Source organism: Macrotis lagotis, chromosome 1 (genome assembly GCF_037893015.1).
Source record: "Macrotis lagotis isolate mMagLag1 chromosome 1, bilby.v1.9.chrom.fasta, whole genome shotgun sequence".
Lineage (NCBI taxonomy): Eukaryota > Metazoa > Chordata > Mammalia > Peramelemorphia > Peramelidae > Macrotis > Macrotis lagotis.
Genome location: NC_133658.1, coordinates 245,254,685 through 245,274,640, shown reverse-complemented (window position 1 = coordinate 245,274,640; position 19,956 = coordinate 245,254,685). Strand labels below are relative to the sequence as shown.

The window sequence follows — 19,956 nt, the reverse complement described above, 5'->3', positions numbered from 1 at the left end:
GTTATCTTTGCACTGATGTATTAAATTGAATCTACATATGTAAGGGGACTGGCTTGGTTTAAGGGTGTGGGTATCTACAGTGGAGGGCTCCCACCAGGGTCAGATGAGACAATCATGCCTCATTGTTCAGCTGGAGCAGTGACAGCATGATCCTTTGCCAGCAGAAGGAAGGCCACAGGGTGTTGCTGCCATTAAACGGACATTCCCAGCAGATGTTCCGGAAGTTGTTTTCCAGGCCAGATGCTGCCAGGCTGTTTCCCATCACCCTAGAGTGGCCTCATCCTTACTATATATCAAAAAATCCACCCTTTTCTATCCTCCTGAATAGGCCACTTTGGCTTTTGGGATTGAGCTGAGGTGGGGGGGGGGGGGCTATTGTGACTATACCTATGGCTCTATTGACTTGTCTCACCCCTTTTCAGACCTCTCCATGGAGTATTCCCATTTACAGTCCCCCACCTCCTACTCTCCTCACCCCTGGGTCCTCAAACATTTGGATAGGAAGGGAACAGTTGTCATCCTGCCTCATTTCCTGGTGGCCCTGAATTATTCTCATTTTAGTCCCCTCCCTCCAACCTGCTCTGGGATTTGTAACTGATAACAATTCTCAATTAGTCATTTCCAAAGTCTAATCCCCCCCGTGGTGAAACTTCTTAACCTTTTATTATGTCTTGGACCTTCCCCTTGGGCCATCTGGTGAAACCTATGGACTCCTCAGAAGGGTAGTTTAAAATGCATAAATAAATAAATAAAATATATGTGACTATAAAAGAAAGAAATTGTATTAGAATAGAGTTATAAAGATAGTTATTTTTAAAAAGTTTTCAGGCTTAATCCTTCCCTTTGGAATCAGAGCCTTAGAGTCTTCTATGTACTTCTTTAGCTCCCACTGGTGCTGAAAGGTGAAGAGGAAGATCCCTTTTATGAAAATAATCTTTCAGGTCTAGAACTGAACAGGGGCCAGATGAGTTGGGAATGCATGATGACAAGAAGGAAAAAAGAATCAGAGACAGGAGGGAAGGAAAAAATAGAGAAATCTCAGCGATAGTAAGTGGTAGAATAAAGATGGGGATTTGTCATAAAAATCACCACCCTGGGTTCTTCCTTCCTGTGAGGACCTGCCAGGCCAGCTTTCTCTACTTTTGGGTTCAACCTTTAGCTTATGGTCTTTCAGCCACCTGGCCTCTAAGAATACTCATTATTAATTACTGTTGTTGTTATTTGCCTAGTGTGTGATATACTGTACATAGGCCTTGCCCTCAGGGCCTAAAGGCAGAAAGTGGAACTTCTCCTTGGCCCCTGGAAAATAATGATACAAATATCTTCTTCAAGATGGCACATGAGCTCTTCTTCTGCCAATTCTAGGCTACAGGCCAAGTAGAAGTGATCACTGAATATTACCCAAAGAAGCCTGTCTAATTTCAGTCCAGATTCAGATATTCTGGTCTGAAATGATCCAAGAAAGTCTAATCTAACAGCAGGCCACAGCCAATGGCCCAAAGAAGTCTAATCTAACAGCAGGCCACAGCTAATGTGGGAGTACTGGTTAGTTTTAGAGCTGATGTGACATTTTGGGTCCTTTCTTAAGTGTCCCAGACCTATGGAAAATATACAATCTCTCAGAAGTAAACTTGATCCCTCAGCCTGTCCTGAAAGCTAAACTCTATTCTCTGAGATATGTCTAGATAGGGCTGGGATAGACTTGACCTCCAGGTCTTCAGTTCCAAGCAAAAAAACCAGATAATCAAGACTATATGGTAAAGTACTTTGTGCCATAACATTCATCCTATTATGCAATTACTTACCTAGAGTTCCCTTGCAGTAGGATAATCAAAGATAATGGAGATCATGTTGAATCCTGCTTGCTTCAGGTAAAAGGGCAGGGACAGTCTGAATCAAGGGTGTGCTATATGACACAATTTTAAAATTAATCTGAATTATTAATATTTTCTCCATCGCTTTCTTAGATCTAGTTTGTGGTGTTTGTCAAGGTATAAATGCTCACTCACTGAAAATTTAATAACTGGTTCTTGTCTGTACTCTCTACCTTCTAGTATAAAATCATCTTGGGACTTGGGGGGAGCTAGGGCACCCAGTGGGCCTGAAATCGGGAGGACCTGAGTTCAAATGTGATGTCAGATACTTACTAACTATGTGACCCTGGGAAGTCACCTAACCCCAATTGCCTCCACAAAACAAAACAAAAACAAAGTCATCTCAGCAGTTAGCACCCCTGCTTTGGCAATCTGAACTTCATTAAAGTAGTAGTCCAGAGACAAAGAGACCTCAGAGGGCAGCTAGTCTAACTTGTATTTGGACAGCAGTTCCCTCAACAGAACATTGAATATTAATTCTTCAGCCTTTTTTTGAAGACTTCCAACAATCCATTTCCATTGTAGGCATATCTCCCTTAGCATTAAACTCCTTCTCCTCCTAATAATAATGCTTTTGAATTACAATTCAAAACAACCAGGGTGAGAGGCTGATACTATGAGTTTATCATCCTCTCTTTACAGGAGAGGAAGTAGGCTCAGCAAGATTAAATGACTTGGGTCACATAAATGGTACCAGAAATGGAACTTAAATCTCAATCCTTTAGTTCAAATCTAGCCCTCCTTTCCTCCTGGGAAGAAAAATAAAGCCTTAATTTTCCTTACACTGCCTCTATTCCTTCTCTTTTCCCAGGGTGGCAGGGGCCAGCTGGTGGGAGCCCTGTGAGTTGTCCTCGGACCAGGAGCTGACTCAGCCAGTGGCTAAGGCAGCTCTGCTGGAAAAAGTACAGCTCAGTTGAGTAGCATCTTCCATGACAGCCTGTGAGCTAGGGTTTTCCTTGTAGCCAAGTCCCACTCTCCCACTAGCTTAGCAGCTGTCCCAGAGCTTTGTTGGAATTGAGCCACCCAGCCCCAAGATGAAAAATGAAGCAATCTTTGTGCCATTCTGACCAGAGCAAGATTTAACAGCCTTACCCTAGTTAGCAAAGGAGACCTGGTAGTAAAACTGAGGTTTTGGGTTTGCTGGAGTTTTTTGGGTTTTTTGTTGCTTTTTTTTAAAAATAGGATCATGTTAAGATTGAATACTTGAATCTTACAGGGTCATGAAAAAATGCTCCAACTATGGAAACTATCATCATTTTGGTTAGCTTCACTTAAAGTGATTTTCATATAAAAATTACTTTCTCTTTTCTTTTTGTTCCTGACTTGAGAACTATGGCAAACTCGCCTGTCTCCTTGGCATCAACTGGAGGGAAATTTTGCAAATGGAAAAGCATCTAGAGAAATATCTGTCCATCCACGTTTCCCATCTGGCACATGAATTACTTTCTCCCTCCTTCCCCTTCCTTAATCTCAACCCCTACCCATACACCCAAGCTGAGAATACATTCTTTTAGAGAGATTCGATTAGATTTCAGTAGTTTTTTTGGATTCCCATTGTGAACAGGCCACTGGGCTAGGGACTTTTTTTTTTAATGGGAATAGCAGGGAGGGTGGGAAACTCACAAAGGAATATAAGATAAGATTCCTGACCTTGGGAATGTTACAGTCCTGTCAGTATTGGGTTTAGACATGTCCTATTCCTTTCATCCAGATTCTGGGACTCACCCAGGTGCTCAGTAAAGTTCTTCATTTACCTTGTCTATTCCTTGGGACTTGTAGGCTCTAGTTATATCTTCTAATCTTAGTTGTTGGAATAGTTACATTTCGTGAGAGTAGCTGAACTGCCTCAGCTCGTGATCTCATTATTTTGCAGGAAGGGAAGGAACTGAAGTAGAAGGAGATTTCTTTTCCAAGTCTCTTCAGAGTGAAAAACATGGGGACTCCACTCTTATTTCTCTTTTGTGGTACTTCCTGGAGATTGAGATGCACAGAATGGTGGGATGTCCAAGCAATCTGAAGTATCTGATCCTTGTCTTCCACCTATAACACTTTGGGTGTTTTGTGGTTAGCTAACACAAGTAGGAAAAGGTATTAATGTTCTGTCCCATGAACTGGACTCCCTTTCCTGCTGCTGAGGAATGCAAAACTCCTATATCAATCAATAAATCAATCAAATTTATTAAATGACTACAAGGTGTCAGCCACTGTGTATACAGTGGGGCTACAAAAAGAAACAAGTGCTTGCCCTCAGGTAGCTGACAATCAAATAGGAGAGAGAACATTCAAAGAAATATATACAAAGCAATTTATACGCAGGATAAATAGGAACTAATTAACCCAGGGAAGAAAGCTCTAGAATTAAGAGGGATTGGAGAAGGCTTCCTGGAAAAGGTGGGACAGGAACAGGCTTGCTGGGGTTCACCAGACGGTCACCACAGGCCTGAAGCAGGAAATGGAACTTGCACCTGGTTGTTTACTCCTTGTCTTAAGGGACCCTTCCCTTTACCCCCCCCCACTCCCCGTCTCAACACATGCAAATGCACACCCCTCCATGATGTGTCTCCTGACTCTTAAAAACTTGCTTTTTTACCCCAACAGCTCTGGATATTATCAGAGGTAGAGCTCAGTGTTCTAAATCCTCTTAGTGACTCAGAAGTTCTTTACCAGGACTCGAGATAAATGATAATGCTAACCCCAGGAAGCAGATTTTGTCTGTCTTTGAGGAGGGCTCCTTTTACTTCCCTGAAGTCTCAGCATATCACCAAAGTCACAGGGGAAAGGCCCCAGTCTTGATTTTTAAATTATAAGGCAGTTTAGTTTTAAGTTCTAGTCAATTCTTTTTTCGTCTCATGCCTGGGCTCCCCCTGAACCAATAGCCACATTGCATGGGAGCAAGGCAGCCTAAGGGGCCTTTCCCCAGTCTGGGCCTCTAATGACAAAAAAACCAAAACAAAACAAAAAAACCTTTGAATCTTGAAAAGTAGCTCCAAGCCTTTCCAACTCTTTCCTGGTCAGTTTAGATTTTTTCCAGAGAATAGCTTGCACACAGGAAAGCATGAATAGGACTTTTGCTAATGATTTCCTCCCACTCCTTCCCCAAGCAGGTCTAAAAATCTTGTTAGGCTTTTCCTTCCAGATACAATTATGTGAATATAACATAAGAATGAGTTTTCAAATCCTTCCAAGGGCATGGTCTCCTTGTGGCCACGAGTTATTCAATTTCTGAGCCTCAGTTTCCTGATTTGTAAAAGAGAGCTAAGAATAGCCACAGGATCCACCTCATAAGGCTGTTTTGAGCATCAGATGAGGTAATGTTTTGTTGATTAGTCGCTTCCAACTCTGTGATCCCTTTTGGGGTTTTTTTGGCACAGATAACTGGAGTGGTTTTGGCATTTTTTCACCAGCTCATCTTACACATGAGGAAACTGAGGAAAACAAGTTAAATGATTTGCCACACAGCTAGTAAGGTCAAATTTGAACCCAGATCTTCCTGACTCCAGGACCAATACTATCCACTGCTCCACCTAACTGCCCAAGGTAACGATTAGCAAATGTCAAACATTGTTATTGAAAGCTAACTCGCTCTTTAAGACCATTTCTTTAAAGTGTTTCATATACATTTTAGCTGAAAGTGCTGTTTTCCTCCCTTTCAACCCAATATAGTAGAAAAAGCACTGGATTTTGAATCAGAAGACCAGGGTTCAAATCTTGGCTCCTCCACTTGCTAGATTAGTGACCTAAGGCAAGTCAGTTCTAAAAGCATCAGTTTTCTCCTCCATAAAACAGGGTTATTAATACTAATTCTATTTTCCTTGGTGTGAAAATCAAATGAGATGATGATCTGTGTAAAACATTTTATAAATAGTATAGATGGGTCTCCATTATTACATCATTGCTACCACTTGGCACTTTTATGAATACATTCTACCACAAATGAATATCGATGATCATATCATGGTTTAGAATGGAGAGGAATCTGGTCCAAACCCTTCATTTTACAGATACAGAGAGATAAAAAGTGATTTGGCAGTGTCACACTAGATCAGTATTGGAATTTAGTTCTCCTAATTCTAAAATCCCTTGTTTTCATACCACCACTCTGCTTTTTTCTATGCCCAATATTTAGAATTTTCCCTTATCTTTCCTATTCTGACTGATGGGATCCAGATCTCATATTCTTGAAACTGAAGGAATATTCTTTTTTTGAAAATGGAGAGTAAGAAATTTGTTTTCTTAGGTAAGCTTCATGAGGGCAGGACTGTGGGTTTTGTCTCCCCTGGCACCTGAAAGAACATAATACCTTTCTGATAACATAAGTACTGATAAAGAATTGATTTTTCAACAAAAAGTATACAACAAAATTATGCTTTTCATTTGGGGTTTGGGCTCAGGAAGTAATAGAAGAAATAGGAGATCTTGAATATATACATGGTGTACTTTTATTCTATTTTGTATTGTGGTTATTTGTGAATATGTCTTATTTACCCCCACTAAATTATTAAATTCTTTTAGGACAGAGATTGTATCTCTTTCTTGGAGGCAATTGGGGTTAAGTGACTTACCTAGGGTCACTCAGCTAATAAGTTTCTGAGACGATTTGAACTCAGGTCCTTCTGACTCCGGGGGTCATAGGCTACAGAGACTAAAGCTTCTGTAACTTCTTCCCCAATACCTGATGCATTCCTTTGAATATGGTGGACCTTTAATAACTATTAGTTAAATCTTACTGAATAATGTATGACTTGATGTTCTTGTACTCTCCTTAGTCTACCATCTAGAGGCATGGGGACTTGGGAGGTCCTTATAAAAAAAGGATCTCTTCCTTCATGAAATGTCTTTCATGTTTGGTGAAATGACTGACTCCTAATCAAGAAAAAACTCAGGAGCATTGACTTTCCCAAAGGTTCAGAAAGAGAGGATGAGAAAGTGACTGCCCACTTTCTCTCAGGAAGATAGCTATGGAGTTGATAGCACCAAAGATTCCCTCCTCAGTCCTGGCCCTGGCCTTCTGACAGGCACAGAGGTTGTTTTCTGAAGAGGAAGAGGGCCAGGATGCTTGCTAAATAAATTAGAGGCAGGAACAAGATCAGAGCAGACAGACCCCTCTAATTTTTTGCCTCATGATCTTCAGGCTCAGGAAAAAAGAAATACTTCAGAAAAAGAGTTATTTGGAAAGGCAGCCACTTTTTTGGAAGAATCAGGCCTGGCTCTGATGATAAGGTGCCAGGGTTTATGAGCTAGACACAGTTAACTGACTTCAATTCAACAGACATTGCCAAGCACCTACTATATGTAAGTCCTTTTGCTGTGACATTCAGTAGTCTACCAGTTATAGCTGAAAGCTAGGGGAATACTATCATAAAGCAAAAGATTTCCCCCATTCCAGAAATAAAGCATCTGGGGCAATATCTTCTGGACCTGCAACAGTCTCCTAGCCTACCTAACAGTCTCTTCTCCAACCAGACCAGCCAGGACAATGGATTCAGGCGTTTTCTAGGTGATTGTAGTCTATTAATAGATGAGAAGCATTAGAAAGAGACTGGTTCAAAATAGGATAAAGCTGTGGTGTGGAATCAACTAGTCTGTCTCCCTTTCTCAGCTCTTTCACTGTAGTGATCATGAGAAATCTCCACAAAGAAGAAATAGATAATCTTAACTCACTCCCTTCTAAGAGCTTGTTCTGTTTTAGATCTGACTCAGTCTAGTCAAAATGAGATGCTTGTAGGTCTTAAGGTAGTTAACAAAAAGAGATTTATCTTGCCACAGCAAAAGAAGGATATGTAACAAGGATAGGCACTGAGGATGGTTTGAGCTGATTCAGCAGAATGAAGCTCCCTTGCCAGACTGGCATCAGGTGGTCCTGAGAGCTCCTCATGGCTACCTCATTTTCCCATGATGAAGTGGCATTAACAGTCTGAGCCTAAAACACATCTTGGGAAAATCACAATACCTAAAAAAACCATCAGCCTAACTTTGTATGGAGGATGGGGAGAAGGGACTGTACTAAATTAATAAAAATATTCCTGTAACACTCTGTCTCTCTCCTTTCTCTCTATCTCTCTTTCTCTCTCTGTCTCTGTCTATCTTTTTCTGTCTCTGTCTCTGTCTCTATTTCTGTCTCTATCTCTCTGTCTCTGTCTGTCTGTCTGTCTGTCTGTCTGTCTCTCTCTCTCCATTTAGGGTTGAATAGTCACAAAAGATATCTGAGGTTGAACTTGAACTCAGGTCCTCCTGACTCCAGGGCTGGTGCTCTATCCTCTGTGCAACTGGTATGAGTACCAAGGTAGCCAGGATTTCTTAACTTTTTGTGTTTCATAGACCTAGTAAAGCTTATGAACTCATCTCAGAATGACATAAAATGTATAACATAAAATACATAGTACAAGTATTTTGAAGGAAACCAATTCCATTGACATTCAGTTATCAAAATATTTATTTTAAAATCCACCTTCACAGGACCCCAAGTTTAAAGAATTCAGGTTCTGCTCTGAGGGAAAGTAATGGGTCTGTCTTTGGAGGTTAGAGTAAGTAGGACTTACAGCTACTCGTGTTTTGTAACAATTTGGGTTTTTAACCCTTTAGAGGGCTTAATTTCTTTCAGAGACTGGATTCACCCACTTCTCTAAGAAAAGTAATATGATGAAGATAAAATTTAATAGGGACAAATGTAAAGTCTTGCACTTGTAAAAATAAACTGCACACATATAGAATAGGGGAGACGTGAGTGTCTAGAAATTCATGTGAAAAAGTTGTGATGTGGCAGCCAAAAAAACCAATGTGATCTTCAGCTGCATTAATACAAGTTCAGTACTCAGGATGAGGAAGGTCCCATTTGTACTCCATCCTCATCTGACCACATCTGAGAATTGTTCAATTCTGGGTACTCTGTTTTAGAAAGGACAACTTAGTTTAGAGTATATACATAGGAGGGTAACTTGGAAGGGGAGAAACTGGAAACCAGGCTGTATATGAATTAGAATTCCATATGTTGATGTAACTGAGTGGGTGTTGGGGGGCAAAAGAGCAGTATTCATCTAGCTGAAGGACCTTGCTGGGGAAAAGAGATTAGGCTTGTTTTACTTGGTGAGAGATATAGAGAGGCAGAATTCTTGTTAATATAAGGAAAACTTTTTTTTTAATTAAAGATTTTATTTATTTTGAGTTTTACAATTCCCCCCCTCCAGTCTTAACTTCCCTCTGCCTACTCCCCCCACAGAAAGCAATTTGTCATTCTTTTTGTTTGTTTGTTTGTTTTTTTAGGTTTTTGCAAGGCAAACCTAAAGTGGCTTGCCCAAGGTCACACAGCTAGGTAATTATTAAGTGTCTGAAACCGGATTTGAACCCAGGTATTCCTGACTCCAGGGCCAGTGCTTTATTCACTACACCATCTAGCCGCCCCAATTTGTCACTCTTTACATTGTTTCCGTGTTATACATTGATCCAAATTGAGTGTGATGAGAGAGAAATCATATCCTTAAGGAAGAAACATAAAGTATAAGAGATAACAAGATCAGACAATAAGATATAAGTTTTTTTTTTCTAAATTAAAGGAAATAGTCCTTGAACTTTGTTCAAACTCCACAGCTCTTTATCTGGATACAGATGGTATTCTCCATTGCAGACAGCCCCAAATTGTCTCTGATTGTTGCACTGATGGAATGAGGGAGTCCATTAAGGTTGATCATCACTCCATGTTGCTGTTAGAGTGTACAGTGTTTTTCTGGTTCTGCTTTGCTCAGCATCAGTTCATGCAAATCCCTCCAGGCTTCCCTGAAATAGTGTTCCATGACATATACCACAGTTTGCTAAGCCGTTCCCCAATTGAAGGACATTTACTTGATTTCCAATTCTTTGCCACCACAAACAGGGCTGCTATGAATATTTTTGTACAAGTGATGTTTTTACCCTTTTTCCTCATCTCTTCAGGGTATAGACCCAGTAGTGGTATAGCTGGATATGCACATTTTTGTTGCCCTTTGGGTGTTGTTCCAAATTTCTCTCCAGAAAGATTGGATGAGTTCACAACTCCACCAGCAGTGTAATAGTGTTCCCAGATTTCCCACATCCCTTCCAACAATGATCATCATCCTTTCTGGTCATATTGACCAGTCTGAGAGGTGTGAGGTGGTACCTCAGAGAAGCTTTAATTTGCATTTCTCTAATAAGTAATGATTTAGAGCAATTTTTCATATGACTATGGATTGCTTTGATCTCCTCATTTGTAAATTGCCTTTGCATATCCTTTGACCATTTGTCAACTGGGGAATGGCTTTTTTTTTTTTAATATGACTCAGTTCTCTGTATATTTTAGAAATGAGTCCTTTGTCAGAAACATTAATTGTAAAGATTGTTTCCCAGTTTATTACTTTTTTTTAAATCTTGGTTATGGTGGTTTTGTCTGTGCAAAAGCTTCTTAATTTAATGTAATTGAAGTCATCTAGTTTGTTTTTAGTAATGTTCTCCATCTCTTTAAGGAAAACTTTTTAACAGATTTGGGAGCAGCTAGGAGGTGTGGAGTCAGGAGGACCTGAGTTTGAATCCAACTTCAAACTATGGGCAAGCCATTTAATCCAGACTGCTTCCAAAAAACTCAGAGCTGTCCAAAACCAGAATGGGCTATTTCTAAGAGCATGAGGTCCTCATCACTGGAATGTCACTTGTTGAGAGTGTTGTAAGCTGGATGCATGAATGAATTGTACTAGATGGACCCATGAGATGCTTTTAGACTCTTCATGAATAAGGTGACTGGATAGGTAGAAGAGAGACTTTGGGAGCATACTGTGTTGACAGTTCTGTTTTAGTGTGACCATCATCAAGCTATAGTTACCATCCTGGCTCTCCTACCCATCAAATCCAGTATTATTTGCTTCTGTAATTTCTGATATCCTCAGACACTTGGAAGTATTGGAGTGAAGGAAACAGACCTAGGGAAGAGCACAGCAGGGGAAAAAGACTAGGATCAGACTTATTTCAGTTTCTTTATTTCACTTGTCTTTGATGGCCTTCTATCTCCTTCCAAATGTTTGAAATATATGAGCATAGATTTTTCTGAATTTTGGAGATCATTTGTCTGATTGGTTGAATTATTTTGATTTTTGAGGTGATGGAAACATTCTATCTTATGGTGTTTTTTTAAATTCTATTTATTTAAGGCAATGGGGTTAAGTGACTTTCCCAAGGTCACACAGCTAAGAGTCCTCCTGACTCTACTGCACCAACTAGCTGCCCCCCCCCTTATGATGTTTTTAATTTTTTCTTTGATTAGAGAAAAGGAAAGATAGTTATCTGATTAAGTAGGAAAAGGGGCAGAATTCTTTTAACAACTACTTAACCAATCATGATTGGCTAAGAGTGAGCCTGGGATTATAAAATTAATGAATGAGTTTAATCCACATTGCTCAAGTTTACAAAATCCACAACAGTCCTAGGTCTTCTGATCTGGGGAGGCTTTTAGGCAAAAATGAGACTTGAGAAAAACTGTGGCTAGATTGAATAACTTAGCTAAATTTAAGAACCATCTCTTCTGGGACTGGGCATGTTTGTTGCTTTGTTTTACTTTAAATTCACACTTCTTTGAATTTATCCAGGAATATTATTTCTGAATTTGTAGAATCTTGTTTTCCTTGTAAATTCTGAAAACAGATTCTCTTCCTGATTATATGGAAACAATGGGAGAAAAGGGAGAAAGAGAATGGATGCCAGAAGGAGACATTCAGTTAAGGTCTTGTGACAAAAGAAGGAAGAAGGAAAATTAGGGAATGAATATGATAGACACCTGAACTCAAAGAACTAAGTTCAGGAAGGACTTGCTTTGGATTGGAGTTTAGATATCAGTGGAAATCTGAAGCCAAAGGTGGTTTCCCTACAACAGTTCCGGTATTCCCAGAGAATTGACTTCCATTAGCAGCTGAAGGCCCCTGACTAGATACTTTAGAAAATTTAAAGGATTATAGATTTAGAGATAGAAGGGACCTTGGATACCATTTAATCTAACTAAAGAATATCTTTTAGTCTAACTCCCTATTTTACAGAGGAGGAAACTGAGGCCTACAGAGATTGAGTCTTCCCCCAAAATATGTAATTATGTTGCAGGGGCAAGATTCAAATTCAAATCCTTTGATATCAAAACCCATGCTCTTGTAATTGTACCAGGGTTCCTCTCATGAGAACAGCCCATAAATGAGTTGCTTGTGTGATGACAACCCCTATTCTTTGACCTAGTCGCAGAGTTTGTAAGTAAGAATGATAATAAAATTAGTTTGAGGAAAACATCATGGTTTTTGAATTTAGAGATGAGTATTTGTTGTTCAATCATGTCAGATTCATGGATTTTTTTTTTTTTGCAAAGATACTAGTATAGTTTGCTACTTCCTTTTCCAACTCATTTTATAGATGAGGAAACTGAAGTTAAATGACTTGCCCAGGGTCACACAACTACTAAGTCTGAGGTCAGATTTGAAGTTATAAAGATGAGTCTTCCTCATTCCAGGACTAGTGCTCTATCCACCCTGCCACTGAGCTGCTTTGTACCACCCAGAGGGCACCTTAAAAGTCAACCTTTGAAGTTCATTTAATACATATGAGAACTGAGGCGTACATATACCTAAATATTAGTATTGCTCATCAAGTCAGATCCTTTAGTGGAATTTGAGCTTAGAAATACTTTCTCTGTTGATCTTATCTTACAATGAGGGCTCATATCCTCTCTGCCCAGTAAACTATAATGCCTTAGGAGAAAGAACTGTTTTGTCTTTGAATCCCCAGGTTCTAGCATTTCATATATGTATATTGATTTGGGTTGTATTGGCCTCACCATCTAATACTTATAGAAGGCATACAGAATTTATTGGAAGCCCTGCAGAAATTTATAGTCAGAGGAGACAAGACAGGTGAATATAATCTATTTTCTTTTGTCTTTTTTTTATTAGGTTTTTGCAAGGCAAACGGGGTTAAGTGGCTTGCCCAAGGCCACACAGCTAGGTAATTATTAAGTGTCTGAGACCAGATTTGAACCCAGGTACTCCCGACTCCAAGGCCGGTGCTTTATCCACTATGCCACCTAGCCGCCCCTCTATTTTCTTTTGTAATGGATTTTTGAGCTCTGATTTTATTTTCTTGGAGCAGTACAGAGGTGGTTTATGTTTATATGTTTAGAAGAGCTGGGAGCCATAGAAGAAAAGATTTGAGTCTTTCTTTGGAGGAAAGGAAGGGAAAAATTTACTCAATGAACAAAATTTGGTTTTGGGGCTGATTGGGGCTGATTGAATCAATCCTTTTTCAGTTTCCTTGCAACCTTGGATAGAAGTCTTGCTTCCCCAAGTCTTATTGTAGTCTTCCCACCTTGGGAGCTGTGTTTTGGAGTTTAATATGAGACTGAACCCTGTGTTAGTATTTGAACCTTAAAACAAGAATCCTAGAGCTTAAGAGTACAGATTAAAGAACATATATGTGTGTCTATGAGTCTGTATATACACATATCTCTATGTATCTAAATCTTTATAAATATATACTCTACATATATACAGATATCTCTATATGTCTTTGTCTATATAGTATAGGCTTGTTCTACATTTACTTATCTATCTGGCCACTAAAGTGCAGTGACTGGAGCCCCAGGCCTGGGGTAGGGAAAATCTGAGTTTGAATCTGGCCTCAGACACTTACTACCTGGCAAGTCACTTCATCCATATTTGCCTCAGTTCCTCATTTGTAAAATGGGAACACACTGGAGAAGGTAATAATATACCATTCCAGTAATTTTGCCAAGAAAATCCATTGATCAAAGTTCATAGAGTCACAAGGTTGAACAATTGAACAATAACATATGTGTGTATATTTGTTTGTATATGGACATGACTAATCTGGGAATTTGGTCTGCTTTTAACTGTATTTGTAATCCCCCCCCCCCTTTATCAAAGGATAGAAGAGGATAAAGTGGGAGGAGGACATTGCAGAACTGAAAATAAAATAAAATAATTTTAAAACAATAATAAAAAAGAATCCTAAAAATTGAAGAAAAAGCTGTGAGGGGGGAAAATTGTGGGTGGGTTGGGATCCCTTCTTATAAAGTCCCCATTGATCTGCCCCTTTAACTCAGTGCTTCCTTAACAGGTCTGTTATCTATGCCATAGTCTCCTGAAGCTGGCTGGCATGGTCGTCGGAAGTCAGAGAATTACTATGGACAAGTGGGTGAGTGGGAAGCATGAGGATGGAGGGATTCTCCTGAACTCTTTTTTTTTCTTAGGTTTTTGCAAGGCAAATGGGGTTAAGTGGATTGCCCAAGGCCACACAGCTAGGTAATTATTAAGTGTTTGAGACCAGATTTGAACCCAGGTACTCCTGACTCCAGGGCTGGTGCTTTATCCACTGTGCCACCTAGCCGCCCCCTCCTGAACTCTTAACTTCATATGTTTAGTAGAGTTGAGATGGCTTGGAACTTAGAGGGGAACTCAATGTAAGGGGGAATTACAAAAATCTGTCACTGATTCAAGGACACAGCTGCTGAGAACCTGAGTCTTACTTTTTCCCAGTGAAAACAGAACAAAGACTGTGGCCATAAAATGAAAGAATGTTGGATCTGGTGTAAGGAAGATGAATTCAAATCTAGCCTGAGACAATTACTAGCTATGTGTCCCTGGGCAAGTCACTTAAGCTCTCTAAGTCCCAGTTCCTCATCTGTAGAACAGAAATAATAATATACCTCCCAGGTTTTTATGAAGATAAAATTTATATAGTTCCATCAAGCATTATATAAATGCTAACTATTATTATTTTACCCCTCTATTCCTCAGTTTCCTCACAAATAAAATGAGAGGGCTGGATGCAGTGATCTCCAAGTTCCCTTCAAGCTCTAAATCTTGTTCCTCTGATCTGTTACTTAGTTTACCTCCATATTCCATTCCTGATTCTTTCCCCACTCTGTTCTGAACAAATGCTATTGTTGTACAGCTGTTCCTCACCAGCCATGCCCCATTCCTGAAGGCTTCCAGAGATTGATCAGAAAGGACTGAGGGTTTGGTTAGTCTGTCTATCCACATTATTCTATCCACTTTGGGTGTTTTGAGTCTCTCACTTGCCTTCTCCCCCTCCCTCTCCCTCATTTTCTCCCATCTTCCAAGGGTGAGTTGCACCAGCTGTGTGTGCAATTGGAGCGACAGGTCACCACGCACATCCACGAGAGCCCTCAGGCCATGTATCGGACCAAACTCAAGGACCTGGCAGCTCAGATGTACATCAGTTGGCAGGAGCTCCTGGCCCAGTGCAGGCCTCAGGTAACACCCCTTTGGAACTCTTAGCCCTAAGCCTGGGTGGGGTGCAGGGAAGGGGCTGGGCTGACCAAGGCCACAGCTTACTCCACCCTTACTGCAGCTGCTGAAGCAGGGAGGGCAGTGAAAGGGAAAAAATGCCTGGCACTCTTAGCATCATGATTTTAAAAATGTATTGACAGTCCAGTTTTTGTGTGGGTGATTGCATATTCCTTTCCTGAGTTCTTAGAAAGGGAGACTGAGTCCTGGAGGGGGAGAAAGTCTGAATCAGAAAAATGGCATTTTGATGCCATTGAAGGATTCCAGGAATAGAACATAGCTGTCCATCCTTTTCCTTAAATACAATGTTTTATTTTTTTTCTGACCTGGACCTGGTAGCCTCATGGTGCCAGAGACAGGACAATTCCTCCCAGACTCATTCTCCATTCTCACAAGGGATTTCTAAATCTTTTTTGTCTCTTTATAATGTTCTACTGAAGTCTGATCCATTTACTAATAAGAGTCTCCAAAGTTTCTGTTCCTTGGCTTCCAGGAGCAAAAACCACTGAACTCTTCCTACAAAGGATCATGAACCTTCTGCCCTTATGTTGAGAACTAAGGGACAGATCATTTCTTCATTCATTCTTCTTTCCTTTTTGTCCTATTATTCCTTAGTTACTGTCTCTATCCTTCTTCATCCCCCCCTTTTTATCTTTATCTTTGTCACCACCAAGGAGGTACACATAGGCATATCACTGAATGGTGGTGGGGTCCATCTGATCTTCCATGGAGCAGCTGGAAAGAAATCCTTCTCAGCTCTTAACTCAGCTGAAGAAACTATGCATAGCTAACCTCCCATGGAAGAGATTAGGGAATTTGCTGGGAGAGGAAAGAAAAGATGGTTTACACCTTGTCTTCCTGTAATGACCTTTCTCTGGTGGGAGGGCCAGATTTGGAAAAATCTGTAGACATCTTATTACTCTTAGGTATTTCTCCCTCCCAGGCCCAGAGACTGCAGACATCTAAACAAAATGGTCCTTGAAGAGTCAGTGTCAGTTCCTACTTGACACTTTAGGTGATCACACAATGTACTCTTTTTTTTTTAAACCTTTTTTACAGGACCAGTACTACAACCTCTGAAAAGAGACCTAAAGTGGAGCTGAGATGGAGCTGATTTTTGGCACAGGCAGGAAGACTAACAAAGGAATTAACTCAGGGGAAAGGAAGGAGGCAAGGAAGAAGTCAAGGACCAGAAGAGGCCTGAAGTCCTAGTGGGATGGAGTGAGCATCTGCAGCTTCAACTGATAACCATGCTTCAGTTCCTGACATACATTAAGGAACTCTGCCTCATATTCCTCTGAACTCTGCCCCTTACTGCTCTGGTCCAACTTAGTCTTCTCCTGTTTGTCCACATATTTACCTCTTTCAGCCCCTCCCAAGACCTTGTTATTATCCATCCCACTTTTTTAATCCTTCGTATTTGAGATTAGGTTCTTGTTTGCACTTTAAAGTATTATTTCAGCATCAAGTGGTTCAGAAAAGTTCTTTATTCTATAATTAAGTCCTTCCTCAGAATTTCAGTGGAAGTTTTGGAGAGATTGGTGGGCTGTAGGAATTCAAATGCACCTTTCCTCTAGGAAGTATCTTTGTCAATCTCTTGCATGATCTGGTGGATCAAGGGAGCTGGGGGTGTTTCTTTTCTATCACCAAATAGAGAAAGAGATTTGCCTAGGGTCAATGACAATATTATGACAAGAAACTAGAGATCATTAGATTTATAGATACATGGCTTATTAAAACTGGAAAAGATCTTAGAAACCTCATTTTATAAATGGTGAAAATGGAGTTCTTAGAAAGGGAGACTGAGTCCTGGAGGGGGAGAAAGTCTGAACCAGAAAAATGGCATTTTGATGCCATTTGATGCTTAGAAACTTCATTTTATAAATGGGGAAACTGAGACCCAAAGAGGTTGTGACAAAGTTATACTCTAGTTATTGGTAGTGTAGTAGAGAGGTTATTGAACTTGGGTTTGACTCCTACTCCTGACCTCTATCTCACCTTAGTTTAATCTGCTAATTGTGTCACGAGTTCTTCTCTGTATAGAATGAGCCAGAACAGCGGAGCTGACTTGAACACTACACTTACTGGAGTGATAGGATGACTACAATTTAAGCTGGTTGCTTTATTAAATGCACCTGGTTTTAGGGGTCTCCTTGTCCACCGTGACTCACTCTTCCCTCATTCAGTCTAGAATAATACTGCTTTTGCCCTTTTCCAAATTCATTTTCCATGTTTCATGGGTCCTGGACCCTGGGGGGGAGACCCTGAAGATCTTGAATTCTGTAAAAAATTGCCTCCTTCTACTAGTAGAACTGAGAAACTGCCTGGTAGTAAGCTGTCTTCCTATGGAATCAGTGGTGGTGCAGTGACTGAGGGATTGAGTATTCATTCTGCTTTTCTGGTTCCTTACTACTTTTGGATTGCTTCTTCCACGGAGTGTCTTCTGAATCAATTTCTGAGTTCAGATAGAGTTTCTGAAAGGCATAAAAAATGGGGAGCAACAATATCTCATTCCTGGTCATTGTCAATCTGTATTGCCAACCACCTTTATCATTAATTCCTGGTGTCTGCCCTGAACCTGATATTCCCCGGTGACACAGCAACATCCTTTGTCAGCCACTATACCACGTTTGTGTAAGGTATAGCTGGGGAATTCCTGAAGCAGATAATCCTTTTTTGTAACCTCCACAGGCGAGGTAAATATGACTGGACTTGAAAGACTTGCTTTAGTGGAATCCAGAGCCTCCTCACCTTATTTGTAACAACCTCCTTCCCTCAAGTGCCCCAATATGTTCATCATCCAAGTGGCATTAATTATTAAATGCTCTGATGTCCATGGTACAGCACTGGGTAGTGTACAGAATGACACACCATCCCTCATTCTTTGCCATGTGATAGGTAGAAGGATACAAGAATGACTGTAGTACCCAGGTTCTTTAGTCTGAGGTCTGGTTTCTGTTCCTGGCTCCACTACAGACCATTCTGGCCAAGTCCCCTCAATGTCCAGCGCATCAGTTTTCCTTCAGATTTCAGATAAAGGAATTGAGAAGACTCATGACTTGAGGGAGCCAGCTTTTCCTCTCCCTTAGGACTGCTACTGCCTACCAACAGGTGAACTGACAGTTAATCTTCAGCAATTCAGTTTTCTCTAGAAACCTGGAAATCACCTTTGAAATTTCCCTGTCTTTGTACCTGCTGATAGGGGCAGATAGAGAGCAGGTAGCCCCAGGAGACTGAGTGAGCCAGGGAATTTCCAGTTTCTGTAGCTGCTGCTACTTGACTCTCAAAAGAGATGAAAGACTTGGGTATAGGTATTTTCTATCCTCCTTTTCCCAGCCTACTGGTCATTCACGTTCATGCCCACTCACAAATGTACACAGCCACCCCCCCCCAAAAAAAAAAAAACAAACCCCAGACATCAACAAGAAGCAATTCAAGAATCTTCAGACCTTAGAATATGTTTCTGGCTCTCTCCAAAGTTGACCAAGGAAATAGCCAGATAAAGGAATTTTGTATGGTGTAGAAAACAGGTAAATTTTCCTGGGATTCAAAGATTCCATGGTTAGCTTAGCAAACCTCATTACTTTTCCATTGAGGTCTTTGACAAGGCTTCTGAGTCCCTAGATGAAGTCTGGGGACAACTTTGCTGAAAATAGTGTTAAGGGAATATCCCTGGGAAGGTCAATGAATAATTTATTCCTTCTTCCCTTAGGAAAGAACTCTTGGGGGGGGGGGAGAAAAAGGAAGGGGATTTAAGGAAGGTTAAAACAAGTACCTTTTTTGGAAGAAGTGAAAGGGAGAAAATTCCTTAGTCTATAGCCCCCTCTTTCTATCTCCAGATACTGAAAGAAAAAAAAAAACTAAAAGTGGCACAGTGGATAGAGCACTGGGCTTAGAATCAGGAAGTCTCATCTTCAAGAGTTCAAATCCAACTTTAGATACTTACTAGCTGAGTGACTCTGGGAAAATCACTTACTCCTTCTTTGCCTCTATTCTTCATCTGTAAAATGAGCTTGAGAAGGAAATAGAAACCTCTCTAGTTCCTTTGCCAAGAAAACTCCAAATAGGTTCAAAATTGTAGGACATGACTAAAATGACTATAACAAAGAGGTCAAAATTTGAGCTCTCCTAGGTTATGTAAGTCATGAAGAACATAGACTCTGGGTGTCTTCTTTCATTGTAATTCTTTTCCTTCTTTAGAAGAGAGCAAGGAGGCACCCTAGAATTGATCTATCCCAGAATATTAGAAGGGATTTTAACCAAGGATCTATGAAATTCAAGGGGTTCAATGAACTTGGATGGGAGAAAAAAAATTATATTTATTTTTACTAATCTCTAAATGAGATTTAGAAAGTATAGCATGAATGTAAATAACAGTAATTAGAGGTTCATGGACTTCCCTAGATTACCAAAGAGATCCATAACATACAAAAAGGTCTAGGCTATTCCCCCATTGTAGATTAGGAAACAGACAGTAAGGGAAACCTTTAAGGTCACATAGATAATGAGTGGCAGAGCTGATATTGTAACCTAGGTCTTGACCCCTATAGATTTTCAATATAGCTACACCATTTGATCCCTTCTACTTTAGTTTTGATTTCTTAAGGTAGTGTGTGTTTTTTTTGGCAAGGCAATGGGTTAAGTGACTTTCCCAAGGTCACAGAGCTAGGTAATTAAGTGTCTGAGGCCAGATTTGAACTCAGGCTCTCCTGACTCCAGGGCTGGTGCTCTATCCACTGTGCCACCTAGCTGCCCCTAAGATAGTGTTGATTAGGAGA

The 19,956-nt window shown here is 40.3% G+C and overlaps 1 protein-coding gene across 8 annotated transcripts in view; it reads left to right on the top strand.

Annotated features, from left to right (window-relative positions):
- FAM178B (family with sequence similarity 178 member B) overlaps nucleotides 1-16,646 on the top strand; it is a 186,213-nt gene extending 169,567 nt beyond the window's left edge. For all 8 annotated transcript variants that reach the window (XM_074210044.1, XM_074210047.1, XM_074210046.1 and 5 more), the window contains 3 exons: nucleotides 13,986-14,063; nucleotides 14,993-15,145; nucleotides 16,238-16,646. In XM_074210044.1, the coding sequence (XP_074066145.1) occupies nucleotides 13,986-14,063; nucleotides 14,993-15,145; nucleotides 16,238-16,258 (252 nt within the window). In that variant the 3' untranslated portion in view covers nucleotides 16,259-16,646. The remainder of the gene's footprint in view (nucleotides 1-13,985; nucleotides 14,064-14,992; nucleotides 15,146-16,237) is intronic.
- Nucleotides 16,647-19,956: the final 3,310 nt, after the last annotated feature.